Raw genomic sequence first — 27,010 nt, forward strand, 5'->3', positions numbered from 1 at the left:
TAGATTTTCCATGGCAACCGAAAATGTTTTTGATCTCGCAAAGCGAAACAATTTCCATTATAATAAATAAACCAATATCAATATAGATATTTTAACCGATATGGCGAATTTAAACCTATACCGATTTTCCGATATTTACCGATATATCGAAATATTTATCGATATCACGGCCGACTCAATTTTGATATATTTACCCAATTTGGATTTTTTTACTCAAATTTAGTCAATTTCAAACAATTTTATTTGACTTTACCCAATTTAACTTAAAGTGTTGGTTGCACGAAAAATCGATAGTAATAAAAACGAATTAATGCGGGCTTGTTTTGAAGCCCAGGACGTTCTCTTTCCAAAAATTTCATTGTCGAAACAAATTTCCAAGCCTAAGTGTGTTAACTTTGAGTCCGAAACTGACCTTTTTCGCTCCCCAAAATCCTGAAATTTTCGGCGAATTTTCTCCTCCGTAGCACGAGCAATTTGGGGCAAATCAAAGCTGTAGTTTTATTCCTAAAATAGAAGGAACTGAAGTCGAGGGATTCGGTTTACTTGTAGAAGTTTTCAAACCAGAGGTTTTTAATCATAATATTAGGCTTATTATCGAAATAAAAAAAAATTTACGCGCGCGCTACGCGGCGCGCGCGTCCCGACGTTTTAAGAAGAATTTACAAGGAGCCTTCGGTTTCATATCGTTTTTCTATTACGTAGCCTTGTGTATGCCTATTTCAATTACTACTACGTAGGACTTTTTCCTGGGTGTTAAATCAACCTGCTTTTAATCCCATATGTAAAGACATGTATTACAGACAATTAGCCAATGATACGCTTCGCATTTTCTGACGTCATGGGTGCCGAGAAGTCTGGAAATTCGTCGAAAAACTCGATTTCCACCATTTCGACTTCTTTTTATAATAATTCAAAGACCACTTAACCGATTTTGATTAAATTTTCTGTACTTGCTATAAAATGTTTGCTCTTTCTAATGAACCATTAATTAGCCATAGCTAAAATTTCGTGCAACCAACACTTTAAAATAATATCCATACTACTTTAATAACTTTACTGTAATTTATTGAAATTATACAAAAATGTAGCCAAATTTGGTTAAAAATTACCAAAAATTGATCCATTTTACCCAAAATAGGTAAAATTTATCATTTTGGGTAAGTTTTGAAAATTTTAATTTTTTAAACTTTTTGAAGAAATTTCACAGGTAAGCAAGTATGTAAGCGAGAAAATCCCATGCTTTTTTAAAAGGAGATTTTTTTTCTTTTTGAGAGGTCAAAAAATAAAGCCCATTGCCACTTTTCATACTACCATAAGGTCTACCTAACTCTCGAGTTTCAACAAAATCGTTCTTGGTATAACGGACATGGTCGAACACACCAATATGACCAAGGATTAACCGTCTACATATCATAGTTGTATAGCGTTCTATATACACTGTAAAATCGAGGTATATTATATAATATCGATAGAGTGAGAGGGAGAAAGGGGAGGAGTGGGTTCGATTAAAATCGGGTTTTCTACTTTGTCGAGCGCGTCACAGCTGCTCGTGGCTGGATGTTTCAAAGGGTTTTAAAATCGAAGGGGATCTTCTATAAAGCTCGCGATACAATAGAACTTCCAAAATAGGAGTAAGATATGAAGATAGCCCGAAATCCGAGCTGCTGTAACATCCAGGAAACAAAATTGGGGGAGTCTCTATCAAACACGCTCTCGCGTACCAGTCAATTCCACTAGCTTGACACGTAATGTACTCTCTCCTAGGCCAGGCACTCTCTGGTCTTCGTAACCTTCTCCGTCCGGCCTTCCACAAGCCTTTGCTTCGTAACGGAGGCAATGCCTTGTGGAAGGCCGGACGGATACGAAACGGAGAGCCAGTGGGTGCCTAGCCTTACTCGTTGGAGTTAACGAAACGATTCCGACGGCACGCCAGGTGACAAGACCTGTATATTGATCTGAACATGGCCCTGAGCACGAAACGCGCTATATCATAAGTAGTATAATTCGCCTAAGTATGACGCTGAACAATTTTGCTGAATGATAGTCGGTCGCGGAGTAATTGCGTAATTGGAAGTTTCGTCATGCCCTACTCTCTATGTTGGAAAAAACTATTCCTAGGTTATTTTTATCACAATAAATACAAGCTAAAACGAATTTAGGGCCCAAATTTGATAATAAAGGTTGGGTAGCGAAGTGGTTAGCACTCTCGCCTCGCCGTGAGAGGAGCCGGATTCAATCCCAAATTGTGGCACTGGGTGAAAACTAGGAACAACTCTATCTGTGATGGGTTTGCAAGTTATCTCCCTACTTCCATTTTGATCACGATAAATAAACGCATTTAGGGCCCAAATTTGTTTAACACTCTTCCCTCGCAGCAAGAGGAGCCGGGTTCAATACCAAATTGTGGCAATAGGAACAACTCTTTCTGTGATGAGTTTTCAAGTTATCTCCCTACTTCCATAAAAATATGTTGAGGTTAACGGTAATAGTGAATGTTGGGAGCTGTTGGCTCGAAGGCATGAAGGGCTTGCCACTACCCTCTTACGCATTGTAACCCGGCCACATGTTTAACGCATTTAAAGTCGCTCGATGACTTGAGCCTAAGTTGGTGCCTTGGGTATTAGCCTAGTTGATTATTATTAACCATTAATGGTGTAAAAACTCTGAAAATCATTTCGGTGATATTTTTTCCTAATTGTGATACTTATTTCTATTACGTTACTTATGGTGAAACTGGAGAAGCACTCTTAATATTTATCTGTTTCTCGCTTACCGAATTCAATGGTTAAAAGTAATAAATATATTCTTTGTGGAAAATTCAATGTTTTGTAGTCATTACGGCTGGTAGTTTTTTTAACGTATTTTTATAAACATACGGAGTCTTCTTGGAAATCATGATGGCGTTTTGCATTCACAGCGGATAAGTCCCGTCCATTAGGTTTAACACGCGTTCCAGACGTCTATTACGAGAATAGACGAGCGATTTTTACGGTGGTATTCCAGTAAAGGACTCGTCTGTTAATTTGTTATTAATGGTTGAAACTACTACTATGTGACTAGAGTTTATACGATATTGTTTCTGCAGGAAAAAGCGTGGCTTACGTCATGATTGTAACTCTATTGTAAAGTGCTCTTCGTAGTACGACTATCAGAAGTATTTAAAACATATCTTAGAGAAGTAAAGAAATCATAAGTAAATATTGCTAATAAGCATGGTCCATACGTATTAAAGGAGAACTGTCACCACCCTAAAATTGGTTAAAAACCATTTAAATGGATAGAGGACGTACGAAAATTGTAATACAAAAAATTTCGTGTTAATATTGCCAGTATTTTATTTATTATAAGCAACCAAATTTCGTGTTTCTCCCCCCCCCCCCCCCCCCCAGCTCGTGAAATCTCGTAACCGCTTGGTTGAACCTACCTGCAGCGCCAGCTCGTGAACGAAATATTTTTCCCCCGGTTTTATCGTTTTTCGGTCGGAACTGTCGACATTCTCCTTGGCTTTTCAACCTAGTTATATAAGTAGAATGTAGTTAATCGTGTTTTTAATACGCCTTACACGCCGCCCCTTCTAAAATTTTTGCCGCTTCATTCTTTTGGCGCTGCACGTAGGTTCAACCGCGATTTCTGAAATTTTCGAAGCCGTTCGATGTAGGTTGCGGAAAAAGTAGCGTAACTTTTTAAATACTTTTCCAATAACTATAAAATTTCAGGGACATAATTATTAATATATTTTCTATCTTTCTGTAAAAAAAACCTCGTAAATTTTGGTTTAGTAAGCTATAACTAACATAACAACGTAAGTACGACAATTAGAAAAAATTATCACCGGACTGATTTTCAAAGATATCAAGGTTTAGTTCAGCACAAAGCCCCTAGCGGAAAAGGTGGAATATACTAATACCAAGGCCAATTATTTACTACTCAGTTTGTTTGCAAGTCCAGAGAGTGTCAGTATTTAACAACGATTCGGTAATAAATTTGCTTTAAAACAATAGGAAGTATCATATATGGCTGGGTCTTTATTGAATACTTTACAATTAAATTATAAACAATAAAAAAGGATCCAGAGCTAATAATAGAAAAGCTATTTTTTTCTAGGAATTTGATATTTTTCGGTCGCATGGCACGCTCAGGGGGTAATTAGATGATACAAAACTCAATGACCTTGAACAATGTCATGATGGTTATTCAAAAACTATTATGGGAACCGTTGGGCTTAGAGACTCGGTTCGAATTAGAAAGGTGTGCACCATCGCATTTTATGTCAACATGCCTCTGAACCGATATTAATTGGCCAATAGGAAGCTGCGAAAACAAACACAAAAACTAGAAGATCCTAAATAAAAATGATCAATGACTAGTTATCAACCCTAAATATTATTTTAATTAAGCTCAAATTAGGTCGGTTGAAATCAATTTTGACCTAAAAAGTGATGGTGCACACTTTTCGAATTGGAACCGACCTTCCAAACCCAACGGTTTTCGAGTTACATTTTGACATGGTTCAAGGTCAACCGAAATTTAATAGCGTAAGATATCTTACCAGTGTTAATTTTTCAAGGAAATTGTTGATGCCGTAGCACAAGTATTTTCTAAATTATTAACACATTAAGCATGATCTTTTGGACATTTTTTATGACCTTCTTGTTTTTATGTTTATTTTATTGGCTTCATATTGGTCAATGTACATCGGTCTAGAGTCACGTGGACATAAAATGCGATGACGCGCAACTTTCTAAACGGAGTCTCTAAATCCGATGGTTCTCAAGATAGTTTTTGAATGACCTTAAGGACATGGTTCAAGGTCATCGAGTTTTGTATCATAATAATAATCAGCTAGTCTAATGACACCTGCGCGTCAGGGCCGTCTTAAGCCATGGGCCAAATGGGCTACAGCCCAGGGCCCCCAGCCAGTTTTGGGGCCCCGGCTGGGGATAAGGGTTTATTTGGTTAAATATTATTTATGCTGATTTAATATTATGTATCTTTAGTTACGTCTAAAGTAATTTGACTCATCGCCACATCGCGTATCATACGGTACCTACAATTTCTGAAACCTAACAGCGAGTCACTGTCAGTAAAAATCTTATTTTCAGTAGGCATATGTTATACTTTTGAAATTAAAAGTTTTGTTTTGATTATTGTGTAGTTGAATTTAGACAACGGACATACAAAGGCTGACCGTTGGGGATCTCAAATGTCTTAAGAAATAATTTAGCCCAGGGCCCCAAAAGGTCTTAAGACGGGCCTGCTGCGCGTGCTTTGCGATCTGAAAATATCAAATTCCTAGGAAAAATAGCTTTTCGATTATTAGCTCACACTTTCTGAACGTAAAATATTTCCAGGAATACATTGTTATTTTTAAAGAATAATTCATCGGAAGATGTGGTTTATAAATTGGTAAATTTCCTTACGCGGTTTAGCTTCTATATCTATTAGACGGTTTAAAACTGGAAAGCAATGGTTAATTTTTATAGCCTAGATGCATACTTCCCGTAAATATACTCCTGGTACTATTCTGGTGCGATTCCCCAAAATTACGGTACTGGTTTTTTTAATGTAGAAGTTTATTTCACAAAAACAAAGCTACGTGAGTTCCGTCCAAAACATTATTCATTCAACCAGCATCGCGACTTCCACGTAACCCATATTTACACGATTAAAAACCTCCAAACAAAAAACGCTCGACAAAAAATTTCACGAATAAATCCTAAAAAAAAGATAAGATTCAATACTAAACAATTGTGGTAATTTCTGGGTCGGCAGTTCCACGTTACCTCGTAGTATTAAACTATAAAAAAGGATGTTATTAAAAAGCGTACGTCATTAAGAATATTATATAATCAGTTTTGACTATCAATAAGATTTAAGACTAAGCAATTGGACCCATTTCTAAATCGGCACTTCTACGATACCTCGAAGTATCAATATACTAAATGAATGCTAATAAGAAGCTTACGTCGTTAAGAATATTACCAAAAGTAAATAAGGGGAGAAAGTCTGGCACTTGGGTCCAACCGCACGACGTCTTATTTGAGGGGGAAAATTTTTGGGCTTCGGAAATGACTTCCCCCTCGCCTCTTTACAGGGACCCAAAGGTTGTACTCCGCCACGATGAAAAATAGTTCTCTATAAAATACGCGAATATTAAACTTTTGCTTTCGATAATTTGGTTAATTTAGTTCCTAAATAAAGTAGATATATGAGAGAAACTAAAATGCGACATTTTAAAAATAATAACACGACTTTTTAAAAGAAATAAACCCTAACTAGAATAACGCTCACTTAAATCGTGGAGAGCGTGGCGCCATCTAAGAGCAGAGATCGGGACTAATTGGTATATCTACGATGTTAAGGCCTAACAATTTGCAAGCTTAACTGATATAATAGCTATAGCTACGAGCTTTTTTTTGTTTATTTTATAATTGATATAGTAATTATTAATTAAAATCAACCGTTATCGAAGGAAATAATGGTCAGCATTTGACAGAGAGACTATTTGAAATCGCGAGGCGGTGACATGGTTGCCAGGGAATAAAATTCAAAATTTTCATCTTGAGCGCGGACCGGAATACCACAAATGCACTACTTCGCGCGTAATCTGCTATCCTTATTGGTTAGAAATATCACGTGATCACTAGCTCTTTAAAAAGGGTGTCAAGCATGGTGGAAGGTAAAATCTGAAGGCCGTGATAGACTTTCTCCCCCTATTTACTTTTGATATTACGCAATAGCTTTCGACTGTCGATAAGCAATTGGGCTCATTTCTGGGTCGGCAGTTTCACGTTACCTCGAAGTATCAAAATACTAAAAGAATGCTAATAAAAAGCTTACGTCGTTAAAATTATAACCCCATAGCTTACGACTGTCGATAAGATTTAAGTCTAAACAATTGAGCTCATTTCTAGGTCAGGTGTGCCTCGTTATCTCGAAGTATTATAATATTAAAAGAATGCTAATCAGAAGCAAACGTCGTTCAGAGTATTAAGCAATATAGCTTTTGACTATCGATTCCTCGAAGTAGCTATAGAGCCTGTGTATATCATTAAAGGCTAAATATACTCTTTTTCTTCGGAGAGTCAATCGATCAAACCCTGGTTGATATGGGCAGCCTCCCGTTTGAAAAAGAGTTTAGTCGTCATGAAACGTCAATAGAAATGGATTGAAATGACGGCGGAGGGAGGACCAGCCGTCGATTATTGTATCAAAGACGCTAAACCTATAAGGCAAACATTGCCAGCTCGGGTTCGACAAACAAAAATTTCCTACTTCTAGCAGCAGGGAGGGCAAAAAATTAAAAAGCGACTGAGAGTTGGATATTCAAAAGCTCCTAATCAAACAAAATAAACTTTATTCCCTGACGATTGCGACCTTCCATGAACGCATTCGGAGCTAATACAAGTGTACCCATTTTATTATGAAAGATTTTTCGCTCCCTAGTAACAACTACTTGATTAAAAATTTAAATTCGCCATTGGGTATGGAAATAAAAAATAATTTCTCTTATTTCAGGTAATATAAAGTAAAAGATGTCTTTGAAACTGAAAGTTATTTTTTTCTCTTTGGGAATTATCTTACTATGTGTTATTCTCGGAGTGGCGTCATTACAAGAAATTCGACCTCTAGCGAGGTGCTGTAAAGCTGACGAAGCCCTTTATAGAGTCAGTGTTCTCAATAGCTCTATTGACTTGAATGAGTGGTCATTATAAAAATGGCTATCTGTAAAAAAATATATAAAAAACTGACACACTTATATTAAAATAATAATAAACTTATGTCATTAAATTTTAAGGAAATACGACGAATTTCATTATAATGAACCTTTTATTCGAAACTTCCTATAAATTGGAGAATAAAGTATGAGTAGATCGGCTATTCCATGAGAAAACCTAGTAAATGCCCTTTTACTTAAATTTAATATAATTTAAGTTATCACTTCCATTTTGGGTGCGTCTTAATCATAGTAAAATGATTAAATCAGGGTAATCGTGATTAAATCAGCGTAATCAAGATTAAAAAATCTAATCACGATTTAATCAATCTAATCACGATTTAAACGAGATTTAATCATTCTAATCATGATCTAATCTTTTTAATCAGGATTTAATCATTTTAATCAGATTTAATCATTTTAATCACGATTTAATCATTATAATCACGATTTAATCTATATAATCGGTTGAATCGAGGTTTTATAATTAAAATCAAATCTTAAGTACGATAATTTAATGTTAATTATTAATATTGATGGTTCTATCGCAATTGTGTTTGATTCTCGTTCTAATTTCTAATCGCAATTTAATCATACTAATCATGATTTAATCGTTTCAATCAGGATTTAATAATTTTTAATCAGATTTACTCATTTAATCATGATTAAATCAGATTTATCGTTTAATCATGATTAAATCAATTTTAGCAATTCTAATCATGATTAAACGTGATTTAATCAACATGATCATGAATAAATTGAATTTAATCAAAATAATCTCGATTAAATCGGATTTAATCTTTCAAGGGGTCTGTCGTTAATCAAAGAAGTGACCTGCCCCTCGGGTATATCTCATCAGATAATGATTCAGGAGGGTTTTAATTTTTACAATACGTGTACTGTCATCAATTAAACTTGAATTTACTATTAATTCGTAATTTTTAAAATAAACGTTTACCATGTTTTGCCTTGGGCCAGCCTCGTTTATTAAACCCAGGGGCAGTTCACTTCGACGATTAAGTTTGCAAACTTGATCGATTAAATTTGATTAAATCCGATTAAATCGTGATTAAGATGTTTAAATGGATTGCAAAATGATTAAATCATGATTAAATAGAGTTAGTGATTAAGCCGATTAAATCACGATTAAATAGAGTTAGTGGTTAGGCCGATTAAATCACGATTAAGCTGATTAAATCGCGATTAAAAATAAATATATTCCACAAATATATAAAAAATTAAATCTTTGTTAAAAAATTAGATCGTGATTAAATCTATTTAATCACTATTTAGTCGATTAAATTGCGATTAAATTATTAGATCGTGATTAAACATTAACTTGTGATTGAATCAAGATTAAAAGATTAAATCAACATTAAAAGATTAGATCAAGATTGAAAGATTAAATCAAGATTAAAAGATTAAATCAAGATTAAAAGATTAAATCAAGATTAAAAGATTAAACCAAGATTAAAAGATTAAACCAAGATTAAAAGATTAAACCAAGCTTAAAAGATTAAACCAAGCTTAAAAGATTAAACCAAGATTTAAAGATTAAATCAAGATTTAAAGATTAAATCAAGATTTAAAGATTAAATCAAGATTTAAAGATTAAATCAAGATTTAAAGATTAAATCAAGATTTAAAGATTAAATCAAGATTTAAAGATTAAATCAAGATTTAAAGATTAAATCAAGATTTAAAGATTAAATCAAGATTTAAAGATTAAATCAAGATTTAAAGATTAAATCAAGATTTAAAGATTAAATCAAGATTTAAAGATTAAATCAAGATTTAAAGATTAAATCAAGATTAAAAGATTAAATCAAGAATAAAAGATTAAATCAAGAATAAAAGATTAAACCAAGATTAAAAGATTAAATCAAGATTAAAAGATTAAATCAAGATTAAAAGATTAAATCATGATTAAAATATTAAATCATGATTAAATTACGATTAACGGGATTTGATACATTAAGTATGTACCCGAAAGAGGAGTGATCTGCCCCTCGTATATGAATAAAACAAGTCGTTCTCATCTCTTCTCCGAGAGCCAGTCTCCCAATAACAAATAATTGTATTTCGAGAGATAAATCTAATTTCTAACTGAAACTGATGAACAGAAAGTTTCACTTCTTCATTCGCTTGTCTATAGCGGGTTGTAGGGAAAAGCTAAAAGCAAAAGAGAAATTCATTTTTCTTCGGATCTCGGAACCACAAAACAGAAAGTAAGCCTACCACGCTCTCAAACAACGTATTGCTATTGTTTGAATCTACCCCAAAAACCAAGATACACCACCTAAATCTTTATCTAAACAAAGAAGCCAAAAAAAGCAGAGGAAAAATGTACTTTACAAGCGAGAGAGATACGAAAAGAATAAGTTATTCAATTTTCATAATGGAAAACATTATTTTTTTTCTTTCACTCACCAATATATCCTGAGAATACACTGAGTTATGGTTTTACCTACCAAATGTTTGTTGTCTCTCTCGCTCAACGATTTCCAAAACTACTAGACCCCCCAATTCCCCCTTATTATATGCACCCCTTTCCTAGCTTATACCCAGTTGGTTCTAGTTCGCATTTGGGTAAACAAATTCAAAATTCGTATCCAAATTTATTTAGGGTAGAAGGTTTCATAATCACGCCTTTATGATTCATATTTAAATATTTGTTAAATAGATTTGTTTAATTTACATCATTACTGGGAATATTTATTTTAATTTGAAATATACCAGAGGAATCATCTACGACTCGACGTCATAGAAATTAAATGTTTCTTCGTAGGTTATTTTCAAATACTCATCTCTGAGAAAGATTAAAAGACTGACTCTAAAACGTTAATTGGTGTATTTCCGAACAATATAGACCATCTGGATAAATAGTTTTCACCTACTTTCCAACTGGAGTAAAGACGCCCAAATTCACCGTTTTCTACCACTCTAGCCGCTAATAGTTTACAATTTATTGTAGGTAGAGTAAAATTGGTTGCTTATATTTTTAAAAACATCAAAAACCGCACCGTGATAAGCGAATAATTTTATCCTGCATTCTTCGTTCATACATAACGCTCTGGTGGGTGACTTCACGCAGAACATTAAAGTATTGTAAGTGGAACACTTCTACAGGCGTTTGGCCTACAAATTTTGACGCATTTTACAAAAAAATCTCCGAATGCAAACGCAACCCTATAACCTCGGTATGGTACCCATCAACTTTTTTCCAAAAGAAAACTAAAAAATAAAAAAAGCAAGTACGGAGGAGGAGAGGGGGGCGCATTATCAGAACGAAGAGCTTCAAAGACCGGAATAGAATCATTAACGATGCTGGACGTCGAGTTCGTAGATTCAATTTAATTTGCAACCACACAGAGAGAGAGTGAGTGCTTTGGTGCCAAGAGTAGAAAATCTGCATAATACCTTTTCCTCTCGCATAAAAAACGCAACATCTACGCTAAATGTGATTTTTCCCCCACACCCCACAACTTTTATTTATTTCGACACCCATGGATTCGACTAGATTCGCGGCCCATTCATACCAAAATAATAAAATTAAAAAAAGACCTCATTTGGATTAGAGGGTCTTTATTTGGTCACTCGCCAAAAAAAACCCCTATAAATAAAAAAGTGGACGGGATTTCATCTTTCTTCATTATCAAAAAGGGACCCTACGGATATTTCGCTTCTTCGCAACGGTCAGAGTGGATTGGATTCCCGTAATTATTATTACAGGCGATTTTCCGACGCCGAGCGGACCGTGAGATTAATTGGTGGATGAATTTATTATTGGAATCGGGCCGTGCAGAGATGGGATTTCACTATCGGCCTCCGCCCGTTGATATTCCTGAAGTCTCTTAGACTTAATTGGAACTGCTGATGGAATGGAAATTATAATCGCGTCTTGAAATATCGAGCTTTTTTTTTCTTTCAATGGTTCTTAATTAAAGGGTTTATTTATCGAGCCAGTCATAGAGTATATACCAGTGACGGGTCAGTCATTTAGTACAGTCTACAATTATATTTCGTTTATCGCGAGTCCTACCTTACCTCAAAAGTATTTTTGTTTTAATATTTCGTCATAATTAGTTATATTTTTCGTCCGCTTCAGTTGTAATAGATGAGATTTTACCAAAAGTAGCAATGGTTTCCAATTTCTACTGCTCAAAACTTTTTCGCAAATAATTTGTTTCAGCAGAAAGTTCCAAAAATACGAATATTGTGCATATCACTGGTAAATAATGGTAAATAATGATTTATATTTTATAATAATATGTCAAATATCATTCAAAAAACGTAATATGTCAATTTTAGAAGATTTAAAACTTTATTTTAATTTCTCTACAAGTCTATTCTAAATATTAAGGATTTTTTCAATTTAAATGTTGGTTTAAGTTTTAAATACTGTAAATAATTAATGGAAATATATTATTTAGCATTATTTACTACATAATTTACCACCTGTTAAATATCACTTTGGAACTCTGCAGAATGCCTACGATATGTAAGTGGGGTGGCGGAGTGGTTAGCACTTTCGCCCTCGCAGCAAGAGGAGCCGTGTTTGATCCCAGCTTGTGGCACTGGGTGAAAACTCGGAACAACTCCTTCTCCATTGAGTTTGTAAGTTCTCTCCCCACTGGTTTAAGGAGTTATCCCCCGAGCGCTTCGGTTTCCTCTTCCATAGAAACTTGTAGAGGTTAACGGTAATAGCTAGTGTAGGGAGCTGTTGGCTCGCGTAACATGAAGGGCTTGCCACCACCCTCCTACGTATTGTAACCCGGCCACCTGAATTAATGGCTTTAAAAATCGCTTGATGACTTGGGACTAAAGTGGTGCCGTGGGTATTAGCCTAGCCGATTATTATTATTAGGAAATACATCTTTTCTTTTAATCTAAAAACGTTCTTGGTAAAATGAAATTGTAAAGACGAAATAGTTTTGTAAATAGTATCTAAATTTTTATATAAAATGTAAATAGTGTACGTAACGTAAATTCGGAGCTCAGGGAAAAATAAACATTTATGAAGAATTTTAATGTACTGTAAAACTATCTTAAGGGGGAAGAATACCGTAAAAGCCTCTTTTTCGTCCAAGCTGAACGTAGTTTGGGTGCTTGCCCAACTTGTTTAGCTCCGGGGGTCCGAATTAAAACGTAATAACTTAATTACTTTTAAATTTAAAATTGTCAAAATTATTTTAGTCACTGAACAAGAGGCTGTTCTTTACTTAAATATTAATTTTATAAGTTAAAATTCAAAATTAAAAGAGTTCAGCTTGAAATAGTGCGAAAGTGGACAATGGCCACTGAAGTCTTCCCCCTTAAAGAAAATAATTGAAGATGATCAAAATTTTAAGTAAGAAATAATTTTAAAATATTTGTTTTTGTTAATTGTAGTATCTTAATTTAACCTAACTTTAGCCTTAGCCTAACCAAACCACTATTAACCGAACACTGCAAAAACTAGGCCTACACTCTTAAAACAAAGGGTGTTTTAATGGTATATTAAGGGTGTAATATCTGTAAAAAAATACTCTTTAATGTTAATTTAAACGATCTAAAGGGATTTTTATTGTCCCAAATAAACAACTTGAAAAGGTGTATAAAGGGTGTTATATTACCCCGTAAATTGAGTGATTTAACACCTCGTAAGGGTGTAGCTCCCTTAAGGCAGTAGTTTAGTACCCTAAAAGGAGTATTTTAACACTTTAAAGGGAGTATTGTAGCACCCTGAAGGGAGTCGTTTGGTACCCTAAAAGGAGTAGTCTTGTACCCTGAAGGGAATAGGTTTATACCACAAACTGTATAACAAAGTAACCAAAACGGAGGACCTAAGCATCCCAAACAGTGTAAATAAACACCCTAGCAGGAAAACTGCTTTTTAATGTGTAGAATAACATCCTTTATAAACCTGTTAAGGTGTTAAATATGGGACAAGAAAATACACCTTTTGTTTTAAGAGTGTAGTAATCGCGAATTTCAGATTCCAAGGAAAAAAGTCCGATGAGATAATCGGTAGCTAATGAAATTGGGAATAGTTGATACGTTTAGTAAACACAAAATTTTTTATGATAATGTGATTGTAAACGAAAACAATTGCATGTACTAAACTCTCTGAATCAGTGTCAGAAAACGTGTAGGTCATAAACTGGTCAAGGACAAGTCCAAGCATTTTTAAAATTTTTAATGTTTAGGCTTAGTTTCTCCTTTAGATTTGACAGTCGCCAGCCAGATTTCCCGCACGGTACTGATGAGTTCCAAATAGAACGAAACCGGTCTACCGTTGGAATTTCTGGCTATTTTATTTAATTTAATTTAGTTTATTACTCGAAGATCTATTTGATCCGAGTTTCGCGTTTTTGCTCGAAGACCTATTGGGTACGAGTTAGTAGTAAGTTTTTTAATTTCTTCAAATTTGTTTAGGATTTAGATATCTTATCCCTTTTAATTATGGACTAATCTACTTTTTCGCGTATTTTATCATCCTTCTCACAGTCCATAGGTGGTTTCTTCTAACTTAACTTATTGTCATTGTGGGTCTAGTTAAAAACATTTAATGGTCGTAATGATAATACGCCTTCAAGATGGCTCTATTAAAAAACCTATTACTATTTATTCGTGTCTATTCGAGACCAGTTCAATGGCTTCAGATTCCGAATTTCGTCCACACAAAAAGAAATAAACCAAATCGATAGTTTTAATTTATTTGTACTTTTTGGTAAAGTATAAATGGAATAATCTCAAAGTTATTATAAGCTATCTTCTATAAAGTAAGCTTGGAAGAGTTAAAAGTACTAATATTTACTTTATATACACTTTGGTATAAATTATACGATTTAAAAAATATTTCGAAAGGAGTTTAGCTCGAAAATATGTTGAAAAATACGGTCAGCGAGCAATTACGACTTTTCCTAGAAAACGGTTTATTTAAGTATCGGGCAAAGCGCAACTTTCGTACGGGTATCCAATAAGTCTTTAAACAATGTACTAAATGTACGTTACGAAATTACAACCGACGTACGTTAATATTCGGGTCAACAGCTTCTGTATATATTTTAAAGTATTATTATTATTATTATTAGGAATATTTTAAAGATCCGTTTTAACTAAAAACGAAAGATGAAAAATATATTCGGATTAAAGACGGATTTTCTGTTTGCGTTTGATATGACGATTAGTTTTGGTTAATGATAGTAATTTGGAGAAAGGGGAGCTTAATTGGAATTTTCTCTCGGCTTTTATTTAGCTAGCGTACAGCGTGCCAACTGAGATTTGCATACGATATCGATTGGACGGTAGAAAAAAAAGGTAAAATTTACATTTTTATTCGCCGTTTCATCCTTATACATTTCTCTGAGGGTTTAATTCAGTGAGCCCCGAATTTAGTGTTTACATTTTTTAAATCAAACATTTTTCGACGATACTTTCATTATTCGATTATTTTTCATCTTTGGGAGTTTCTTTAATTGAACTGCAAAAGTTTCCTAATTTTTCCAAGGATAATATATTATATATTTGCTCTTTGAAACTAACGAATATATAAATAATTCGATTAAAAGAAAAAATATAGCATCCATTAGAATTTACTTCCGCGTTCGACGCTTTAATTTCCGAGTATATTTAGATTTTATTTGGAAAATAGAACTCTGATTTTATAAAAAGTAATTTAAATATTCATTGCTTAGGGTTTTTGGCACTATAAATTGGAGAAATGCTTGTTGATGAAAAACCAAACAATAAAACCTTTAGAGTTTGTAAATAGCTCATTTTAACAAACAAAACAATAGCTAATTTCAAAATTTATTCTAAAAACAAAATTTGTGCTAAACATTGTTCGAAAACTCTTGTCTCGAACCAAGTTGCTCTGCGTGAATGAAAGAAATATTTTCACAGCATGTTGGCCACACAAATGCTTTTGTTGACTAAATGAAATACGTTTCGTACACATAGATTTGATAACGCAAAACTAAATGTTAATATTAATAATAAATACATTTATTACTATAAATTGACATATTTTGTATTAGAAGAAGTATTTATTTAAGAATTATCTGTAATTATTTTCGCCGGTTAACCACTGAAATCTTGACAACTTTACGATTTACGCTAGCATAAACAAGACTTTAATGTTTTGTTACTTTCATCCACGAGTTTCTCTCGCACATTCATCACTACTTGCATATGTACTATATAAATGGCGTTAGTAGGCCAGGCTCTGTAAATTAACTTTTCCCGGAACAGCGGTGTAACGCGTGCGGAACACTTTTACAAGAGCCCAGTAGATCAAACGGCTACAGCCAGTTTCATTAACGCATCTCAATATCGGAACTTGGAAAAGCAAAGCGACAATTTTCAGAATTTTTTTTGTTCAGGGTATTATGCTTGACCTACTAATACAATTCAGAAGCACGAAATCCAAAATCTCATTTGTATCTCAATACAATCTCTTGGCAGCCATTTTGTTTCTATTCTACGTAGAGAACCAACTGGGGGGCTTTTGGCAAGAATGCCTTCACCAAAATAATATGCAGTTAAAAATAATGCGCAACAACACCAAAATGACATCAAGAAAAAATAAATAAATTATATCGTGCTTACGCGTGATCACACGATTTTGCAAATTGGATAAGAACTTTTAAAGTTATTGAAGAAATATTAATTTCATTTAATTGTTCTTGTTTCACGTCGCAGGCCCAACTCAAAATTTACTTCGCTGAAAGATGTAAAATGTATAAAATTACACTATTTATATTTTCCTATTAATAAACCATATTTTCCTGGTGAAATTGTATTAGAAAATCAATATATGACGGTCTATGGTCCGAACTATTTTTTCTTCGCAAATGTTTTTTTTTGAAAAATCACCGGTGGCTGGCGTGTTTCAAGCGAATAACTTTAGCAACATAGGTAAATGTAAAATAATCTCTTAAAATATATATTTATATCTAACGGGTGTTGTCCCCCCCCGCATTTATTGATATTTCCCTATAATTAGCACTGCCAGCTAGGAGCAACAAACACAACACCCCACCAGCTGCCAGTACTTAAAATAACCGTTTTGCCAGTACTTAAAATAACCGTTTTGCCAGTACTTAAAATAACCGTTTTGCCAGTACTTAAAATAACCGTTTTTCCAATACTTAAAATAACCGTTTTGCCAGTACTTAAAATAACCGTTTTGCCAGTACTTAAAATAACCGTTTTGCCAGTACTTAAAATAACCGTTTTGCCAGTACTTAAAATAACCGTTTTGCCAGTACTTAAAATAACCGTTTTGCCAGTACTGAAAATAACCGTTTTGCCAGTACTTAAAATAACCGTTTTGCCAGTACTTAAAATAACCGTTTTGCCAGTACTTAAAATAACCGTTTTGCCAGTACTTAAAATAACCGTTTTGCACGCGCGCAAGAAAAACCTATAATCCACGCGATTGTAGGGCGCACTCGTAGACTTGTAATTTTAAGCGAAGAGATTGGGACGTAAGAGCAGCCTTTAATCAGGGTTAAAAAATAGGGCTACACTTTCCCGCAAGACCGATGGTTAGTTAGATGATCCATGGACCAAGAATCTAAAGGGACTCGCTGTTTTGGCTTAAAAAAGGACGCGTGAATACTGCGAATGGAAAAATCACGGGTAACTAACTTGGCGTCTCTGAAGTCTATTTCCGACGTAGTTTCGTAAATAAGCTACAGCTTTCACGTTCAATTTTGACAAAATGGAGCCGTTGTTGTCGGTTAAATGATTAGGCTTAGTAAGTTTTTGAGCTTTTATTTTTAAAATTGGGCCTTTAAAAGTTTAAGTAATGGTAATTAACCATTGTGTTAAGTAAAAATAACCAGTAAGCCGCGTATGACTGAGGGTTTTTAATCAAATTTATTGGAATCCATTTAATTTCTAAACTTAAAAAATATAATGAACTAAGCCTAACCTAACTTTCTCGCACGTACTGTCACTACTGTCTCCTAAGCCCCAACTCGCAGTGATAGTTGAACAGAATTCTTGAGGCGCTTCAAAGCGGCTGATGTACCTCAGTAAGTCTTCCGATTTAGGCCACGTCTACCGTGTCAAAATATCGGGAGCAGTGAGTCCCCTTAAATTCTTGATCCATGGATCATCGCTATCGTGTGTTCAGAATAACATTGTAACTAAAGCTACGGCTTCCTGCTCGCGCTTGGTTTTCCGTTGCTACGCAACGCGTTTTGAAATTTTTAATCTTTTATCATAACTTAAAATATGTTAGAGTTTAGCTTTTTGGCCCCCTTTTTATTATCGACTTTTCTACCTTTTCGCGTAATTTAACGTAATTTATAACCAATTATGTTTAGTTTTTTGTCGTCTGAAATACAAAATGCCCAAATCCAAGGCTTAAAGCAGGCAAGCAAGATTTTTACCCGCTTATTTTTTCAAATATTTTGATGGCTACCAACGCCAGCGCCTTCTAGTAGCTACTCTAAACTCTACCTATTGTTCGATGATGGAGTTGGTGAACCATTCTACTCTATAAACCATGATTTAATCAAGAAATCCACGTTACTTTATACAAAGGCCAATTTCCGTCGACTATCGCAAAAGCTAGGATGTTCGCGTGCAATGGATTCCGCGCAATAATACAAACAAACCTTTTCAAACTGCGACTAAAATTTCTAAAACTATTAACTCTGGAAAATAATTATGGCACAAACAAAACATAAAATATTGATGCTAGGTAAAAATACACGTAGACCAAGTTAAACGTATATTAGACGGTGGAATATCAACTGATATCCAAAATAATACGTCTGATTTTCATTCGCTTCGGTCACGAAATACTGAATAATTCGCGTGCCCACTTTAATCTCAAAAGCAAAACGAGAAAGCGCCGAACTAATCACGTATAAAAGTTGGTTAGACCAAAGTTACTTCATCAACGGAAAAGGGATCGGAAAGATTAGCGATTCTCTGATACCGGACGTGACTCGGCAATTGAGTCAAAAGCCTCGGATGGAGTACGGTTAATACCGCGCGCGTTAAGCCCACAGACCGGAGACATTTAATACGAAGAATAGGTTAGGTAAGAAAACACCAGAGGTGGCTATTTCGTCGGGGCCAGTCGTAGATAAAAGATAATTAAAAGAAGCGGGGTCTTCCCTTATCTCTGGCGCTCTGGCGGGATGAGGGGGTCCCGAGGGAGACGGCCGCCCCTGTTTTTAAACGATACGATCCCAGTCTACTCTATGCAAATAACGTCGGGGTGGGAAGACCCCCCGCGGATTTGCCATTCCACAATCTTCTCTTAATAGTTGGTGACACGAACTTGAAAGCGGAAGACAGTGGTAAGGACAATACTTAGGAGAACTGGACATGGCAGGGACGAAGCGGGAGGAGAGGGAAAGGTCTCCGTGACAGGCCCCAAATAGCGTCGCGTGCTTCGTCGCTTTTGTCTCCGTCACTTCAAAAATAACGCCGACCACTTGCTTGGTTGAGCGGTCAAGGCGACGACGAGAACAGAGTACTTGGAAGCTCCCCGCACCCTCCACTCTGGCGTCATCTACAGGCTGGTTCGAACCATAAACACTTTAGTGAAGGGATTAATAACCAAGGATATTAGAGATATCTGCACTGTAGTTGCGACGAAGCTTCTTAAATTATATTTAGACGTTTAAAAGCTATTTATTTTGCGTGATGAAAGCAATTTATGTTATTTAACAACAAATAACGTTGTTTCTCATGCTCTAACAGTCATCTCCTTGCCCCTAAAACAAATCAAATCAGTTTGGTATCAGCGTTGCCAGATCCTTCAAATTAAATTATAGTTCAGTGGATAGAAAATTATTATTATTATGGCCTGAAAATTTGTCGTAAATTTTAATTTTGTCTGTCTGTGGGTCTGTATGCCTGCGGGTCTGTCTGTCTGCGGGTCTGTCTGTCTGCGCGGCTAACGCGTACGCATTTTCTTGGAATTAGGGAAAAGCTTTTTCCAAAAGAGCTCTCTTTTTGTCATTGGGTGTAGTACAAATTTATTTCAATTTGCCTTAGTGACAGGCGGTATTCGAACCCGAGCCCTCCTGCACGACAGGTGAGCGTTCTACAACAGAACCACATGTTACGTTTTACTGATAATTTGAAACTCTTCCGAGGAGAGGTATATTTTGGCTTGCCAACTTGTTAAACCAAGTTATCACCTATTGGAAAAACATCTTGACAAAAACAAAAAACTAATATTAAAAAGTTACAGGTTTTCTGCCAAATCTTATAATTTTCGTATGTTATCGAAAATAGCGTACTATATCGTACGATGTTAAAATTATCGTACGTCCTAAAAAATAGCTCGGAATTATCGAAATGTACGATAATTATCGTACGTCCTAAAAATAGCTCGGAATTATCGACATGTACGATAATTATCGTACGTCCTAAAAAATTGCTCGGAATTATCGGCATGTACGATAATTATCGTACGTCTGGCAACACTGCCCGGTATCTCATTGGTTGCCTAAAACGTACGTTTTTCCTTACTCCTTCTCGTGACGGGGAAAACTTAAACCATGTGATCAATATCGTAATTTTCCCGACAGTAAAAATAATTAGATTCTTGCCGGAAGTAAGTAACCCTTATATATCCCGAGATTAAATTTCTACTTCTCTATTTCCCCTTGTTCAAAACTTACACAATGTAATTTTAATAAAAAATAAGGGGTTTTATTTCATATTTTACGAATGTAGCTCCTTTAATATAAATAAATTTTTAATTATATTTAAGTTGGAGTTAAAATCTATTTAAAACAGTATTTATATCATTATAGGCTAAAAGTAAAAGAGATTTTCAAAAGGATCGTATAACGGGATTTGCAAAATATCGTACAATCGTTATTAATTATGCAGTTAGGTAAAGGGAATTTAGTTGAAAACAGGATGATGTATTAAAATATGCTTAAAGCTCTGATGAACAGGAATATATTTATTATTAAACTGAATTTGTTATTGCGAAAATTATTAACGAATTTCAGTGACATCTCGAACAAATACGACAAAATAAATATGAAAGGCCTTAAATATAATGTCTGTAATACAAATTATTTAAGAGGTTCACATAGACATTTTAAATTAATAAAATTTACACATTTTTACAATTTTTCAAATCCATTCACGGATACGTTAAAACTGAACGTGTTTTTACGTTACAATTTTAATTGAACGAAATTATCTTACAGCTTAAAGTAACTTAATTTCACCTACCCGAACCTAACCTTACCTCCACCTAATCTAATTTAATCCAATCGTATCCAATCTTACCTAACCTATCCTCACTTTATCTTCACCAAATTTAATTTATTCCAATCTAATCTAACCTAGCCTCACTTTACCTTCACCTAATCTATTTTAATCCAACCTCATCTAACCCAGCCTAACTTTACCTTCATCTATTCCACTTTAATCCAATCTAATCTAACCTAGTCTCACCTTACATCCACGTAATCTAGTTTAATCGAATCCAATCTAATCTAACCTTGCGTAACTTTACCTTCACCTAATCTACTTAAATCCAACCTAATCTAACCTAACGTAACTTTACTTTCACCTATTCCACTTTAATCCAATCTAATCTAACCTAGCCTCACCTTACCTCCACGTAATTTAAATTAATCCAATCAAATCTAATCCAGTTTAATCTAACCTAGCCTCGTTTTACCTTCCACTAATCTAATTTAATTTAATCCAAACTAATCTAATCTAATATAATCTAACCTCACCTTAACTCCACTTAACCTAATTCAATCCAATCTAATCTAATATAACCTAACCTAACCTAACCTTAGCCTAGCCTCGCTTAATGAAAACTTAACGAAACCTAAATTAGCAAAAAAAGAGGAAGATGGCATAGCCTGCAGCCAATGAAATTGCAAAACCGATGCCACAATTTGTAGCTTCTCTCGCAAATCCATTCCTACTTGCATATGAACTATATAGATGGCGTTAGTAGACCAGTCTCTGTAAATTAACTTTCCCCTGAACACCGGTGTAACGCGTGCGGAACACTTTTACAGGCGCCCAGTATACCAAACGGCTACAGCTAGTTTCATTAACGCATCTCAATATCGTGAAAAGAGAGCGTCCCTAACCGGTCAAATACGATTAATAAGCGACGCAAACGAGTAGTTTCGATAGATCCCTTACACGTAATAGCGCCATTACTGTCAAAATAAATAGGCCCATTAGTAGAGACTCTAGTAGCTTTGATATTAAGAAAAAGGACGGAAAGTCACAGCGAGAAACTAATACGACGAATCTTTTCTCTTTTTCTCATCTCGGTCTTCTCTCCGAACGTCGATGATAGGTCTTCAGGGGTTGAAATTTGTGAGTCTGAATGTGCCCGGCGCCGTCATAATGGGACAGCCCGTTTGGCTCTTCTGCGGTTACGACTTGGAAGGCGAGACCCTCTACTCCGTCAAGTGGTACAAAAACAACGTCGAGTTCTATCGTTTTCTGCCCAACGATCGGCCCTTCGGACAAACCTACGACATGCTCGGAGTCCACTTGTTCGTAAGTACACGGAAGACTCTTATTTTCTTTGTCTCTCTCTCCTTCCCTTCCCTCTTGACCGCTTCACCTATGGCTCGCCGGACGCCGCTTGACCGCTTCGATGACCGCTTGACCATTTCCTTCCGCGCGATAACAAACGCTCTCATTACTCGACGCCAAGTGACCCCACCTCCCCTTTTCCTCCGCTATACCTCATCCATTGCCTCATCTCTATCGACGCTTTCCACACTGTATATTTGGTTAACGAACGAAATACGAACTCGTATATCCACTATACGTATATAAAACTATGAAATGGCTTTAAATACACCTACCCTCCTAAATAAATATTTTCAAATAAATGGGTAATAAATTGTAAAGAAGATTGAGCAAAGGTTTATTTTATTTACAAGATTTTTCTTCGTATCGAAAAATTTTATTTAAGTAGCGTACGGAAAAATATGGAGTCAATACACGCAAAAATTTGGAGCCAATACCAAAATAACTCGGTTCAAAGTCAAAATATTGATCCAACCGTAATCGAGACATATCCAGTTTTAAATCCAATAATTTGGAATCAAATCCAATTGAAATAGCATTTTATTCATTGTAAATGCATAAAAAATAACACCATTCATAACTGTATTTATTTGTATTTAGGGTCAATGATTATGTAGAAACGATTTTTAGTGTTGATCCCAATTCTCCTTATTCTCTAAAAGTAAGATTTTCCCCCCTAAAATTGGAATCAAATTTGCAGTTTTCATTTCCGTAACGAAAAACGTATTTTTAATTTTATGTCATGCTGACTAATTAGCCTTTTCAGTTCGCATAGACCGGGCCGAATTAACACTTTTGATGGGCCCAAATTCAGACCTTACTTTTCGACTTGAAAAAAATATTGAAATAATAATATAAAAAAAATGGAAAAAACATTTATTTCGGGGTCAGTGTTCCATAGCACCAGGGCCGCCTTATCCATAAGGCAGACTAGGCAAAGTGCTTAGGGCCTACGAAAGGTTTAGGATACATTAGGGCCTACGATTCCATATAATAGGGCCTATACGAAGGTCCGAAAAGTCGGTAAATGAGAGGTTGAAACGGCCATGCATAGCACACTTGGCACATGCATTAATACGGAACTGTGCATAGAGCTGCACGAGAAGATCACAGAGTTACAGGATTTCGAACTGCTCGTGGTTTGTTTATGGGGGGATTGTGGGAAGACTCCCCTACCACAGAATAATTTTTGTCACTTGCTAAAATGAGGCTTAGTTGACAAACGTTTTTGAATCATTTTTAAGGAACAATTGTTTTTTTTAAACCAATCAAGGATACATTTCGAAAAGTGAGTTACAAAAAAATAGATTAAAGTTGGCCAAATCCAAACTTATTCCTCCGGAATTCAACGCCATTAGATACGCCCTTTCTTTATAAATGTAAATCCAACAGCTAACTGTGCGTCCCTCGTTGGTCGATGAGCTGAAAAGGCTAATGGTTCAACCGTTATAAAGAGTACGTGTTTTTATAGTTTATAAAATAAACTTTATAGAAGACGTAGAAACTGGATGAAATCGGTAAAAAAACAAAGGTTGGAACAAAACGCAATATAATTCAAGCAGAATGACTGGGATTCCCGGTATCAAAGATAATCTTCCGGAAAAAAAACACGCAAATACTTTCATAGCAATATAATACGAGTTTCATGTTTGGGGATAGAAAATCCGGCCATATATACAGCTGCACCCGCGACGACAATAAATATTCTGAAAATAAACAAAACTAAACAAAAAGCCGGTCGAGACATTGGGAAATATTTTAGGAATGACCAAAAAAACACGAATGATAATACCATTTTTTAGCGTCAAAAAGCGATATATTCTCTATATAAGAAACCTCGGAATACAATTCTAATATTCGAACCAAAAAAATGGAGCAAAAAAATGCATTCTAAACTCTTCCCCCACCGACCAAAAATGCGTAACATAAAAACAGCCCGTAATAACATTTTCCGCCAGCGAGATAGAGTATAATGCGAAGGTACATTCAAGATATTCTACCTAGTTCATTCGTTTCATTTTTGGGTAGCGCGGAAAACACTGAATAAACACTAGAAGAATATTCCATCTTCGTATACGCGTACCGAAAAAAGCCTCCTAGAATAGTTAATCTGGTACGTTACGAAGTTGTTCGTAACGAGTAAAACGGGGGGAAAAACATATTAGGTAAATGTTAGGCCCGAGGATAGCAGCCAGTGAGCGTTCAAAAAGAATAAACATATTTTCCTTCACTCCCATTTTTAAGCGATGTATAAAAAAATTATATCTAGAAATCTTGTCTTCGAGGGTGGATGATATTAAAAGAAGACTTTTGACGTTGAGGTTGCGTTCTGAGGGGAAAGAGGCTGGGGTTGCGGAAGAAGCTTGGGTTGGGAATAATCTTTTGGGGAGGGGGTGAGATAGAGGTCGTAAAAACGAGAGGCAGGGGATCCACCGACCAAAAACCACTCTACGGAGGCGGTCGAGGCAAATTGCATCGAGAGATGTATAAACTAGAGGTTTTCTGGCTCTCCCCACCTCTTCATCCCAATCGCGCGAAGAAAGACGAACTAGACTTTACCTTTTTTTGCACCGCAGATTTTCCTGTTATCTTTCCGCGTGCCTCTTTTAACTAACATCATTTATCGATTTTATTTTATCTATCTGCAAAACACAAGACGGCAAACCCGGAATTGACTTTTCTTTTGGCCTTCCACTTCATCGAAAATCTTTTTACATCACGCGATGATTTCCTAAATTTTGCGGATTGTGGGCGCGTTCGGATTGGATTCGAATAAAACGACCCTTATATTTATTTACGAAATTATCGTGGAAAATTAAAACTCGGTTCATACGAAATAATTTTCTAGATTAGAAAAAAAACTTAATAGCTCTTTCTATCGAAGGCTAGACAACCCTTATAGTTGTAAGCTTTTCATTTCAACTAAATTTCATTTCTATACTCAGTTGCAGGTTACGAAGGGGAATATATCTAGTGCATTTGGCGGAAAGATACGAATTTCCGATAGATCAGAGGCGGCAATTGCGAATTTGGTCTAATTACAGTTGAATTTCTAAGTATACTTGCGCGCGTTATATAATTTTGGGAAATACCATCTCTTGCGTTATAATTCAAGGTTATATTTAATTAATTAACATAGATAAGATTAAATACAGTTGTCATAATTTACCTTAGTACTACAAGTGAGGCATTCCTAAAAAACTGTTTGGGTAATGACGAGATTAGCAAGTTGACGTATATAAAAATGTAATTTGATGATTATTTAGGAACTAAAAATACCCTATAATGAAGTTTAAAAATAATAATCTACATTAAATATTTATTGATCACTTTGAAATGTACGCCATAGACATTTCTAAAATGGAGGGACCTTTAGAAATTCAACAGAAAATAGGCGAAACTAGAAATTTCCGCCGCCGATTTACCGAAAATTCATGCTAATATCTTTCCGCCAAATATACTATATATTTGACCTTTCTTAATCTGCAACTGAGTATACCGATAAGTCATTTTTTATTCATAAAGCAATTATAGACGGCTCCAAAAGAGACCCTTTGAATGCTTTCCCCTATTACACCTAAAAAAGCCCGTAAAGTATCGCCCCCTATCGTTGCATCAGCGCGAAATATTTTAATATTAATAATAAATAATATTAATAATTTAATAATAATATTAAATAATAATATTAATTAATAATAATAAAAAACGATAATTCTCGTCGATTTCTAAGTTTAACAGGCGAAGGAAAGTTTTCGTCATTATTAAATAATTGACCTAATTAATCTGCTTCAATCTATTTTGATTACTATAATAATGTTGTGCACATTTTCATATTCCAATTTTATTTTGTTCAAGCGAAAAAAATTATTATAATTTACCGAATTAAATTTGGCTCTAAACATCGGTCGTACCTGATATACTTGCCAACAACGACATCTATTGAGCTATCGCGGTACTAGACAACAACCACCACTTGCTTTAAAAGTTTATCAGCTAGGCTAATACCCAAGGCACCACCTTAGGCCTAAGTCATCATGCGACTTTTGAAGCCATTAATTCAGGAGGCCGGGTTACAATGCGTAGGAGGGTGGTGGCAAGCCCTGCATGCCATGAGATCCGATATGTGTACAAGGTTATTACTAGGATTAATATAATCTATTTCATTTAAATAAAAAAATTTAATTATAATATCGGCATTTAACCATATATAATTAATAATTCGTGATCTTGGAAAATAAGCGCTTCAATAAATTCAAAATTAAACTAAACTTAAATGATTATCTTTATTCACTCAATAATCACATTTATACCAGAAAATAATTTTTTTTATTTAATTTCCTATATATGGTTTGTGGTGCCAGCATAGATGGCGCAAAACATAATAGACAGATGTTTTTCCCGTTTACAAGTGACAAACGAGTTGGGCACAAAAAACGATAGTATGATTGACCTTTCCATATTACAATCCTGATTATTCATCGTCAAAGAATGCTTCAAACGTTTTGGGGTACTGATATAGACAAAGCTAATCGGCAAAGTCAGATTTTTTTCGTCTAAAACTGACAAACGAGTTAAGAAATAAAACGCGAGTGCGCTGACCTCTCCATAAAGAGATCCTGACTGAGGGTTTCATTGCCATAAAAAGCTTCCTCTATTTGAAATTTTGTACCAGATTTCAAACAGAAACCGAAACTAAACTGAAAAAACCCGATTTAAACACTCCTAAAGATTGAAAATCAG

At 35.0% G+C, this 27,010-nt stretch overlaps 1 protein-coding gene across 1 annotated transcript in view; it reads left to right on the forward strand.

Annotated features, from left to right (window-relative positions):
• Window positions 1-27,010, forward strand: part of LOC149952679 (uncharacterized) — a 121,119-nt gene that overhangs the window by 52,597 nt on the left and 41,512 nt on the right. The window contains exon 2 of the mRNA XM_090168733.1: window positions 22,026-22,231. Coding sequence (XP_090024859.1) covers window positions 22,026-22,231 — 206 coding nt within the window. The remainder of the gene's footprint in view (window positions 1-22,025; window positions 22,232-27,010) is intronic.

The sequence above is a fragment of the Leiobunum rupestre genome, chromosome 3, assembly GCF_980474605.1.
Source record: "Leiobunum rupestre chromosome 3, qqLeiRupe1.1.hap1, whole genome shotgun sequence".
Lineage (NCBI taxonomy): Eukaryota > Metazoa > Arthropoda > Arachnida > Opiliones > Sclerosomatidae > Leiobunum > Leiobunum rupestre.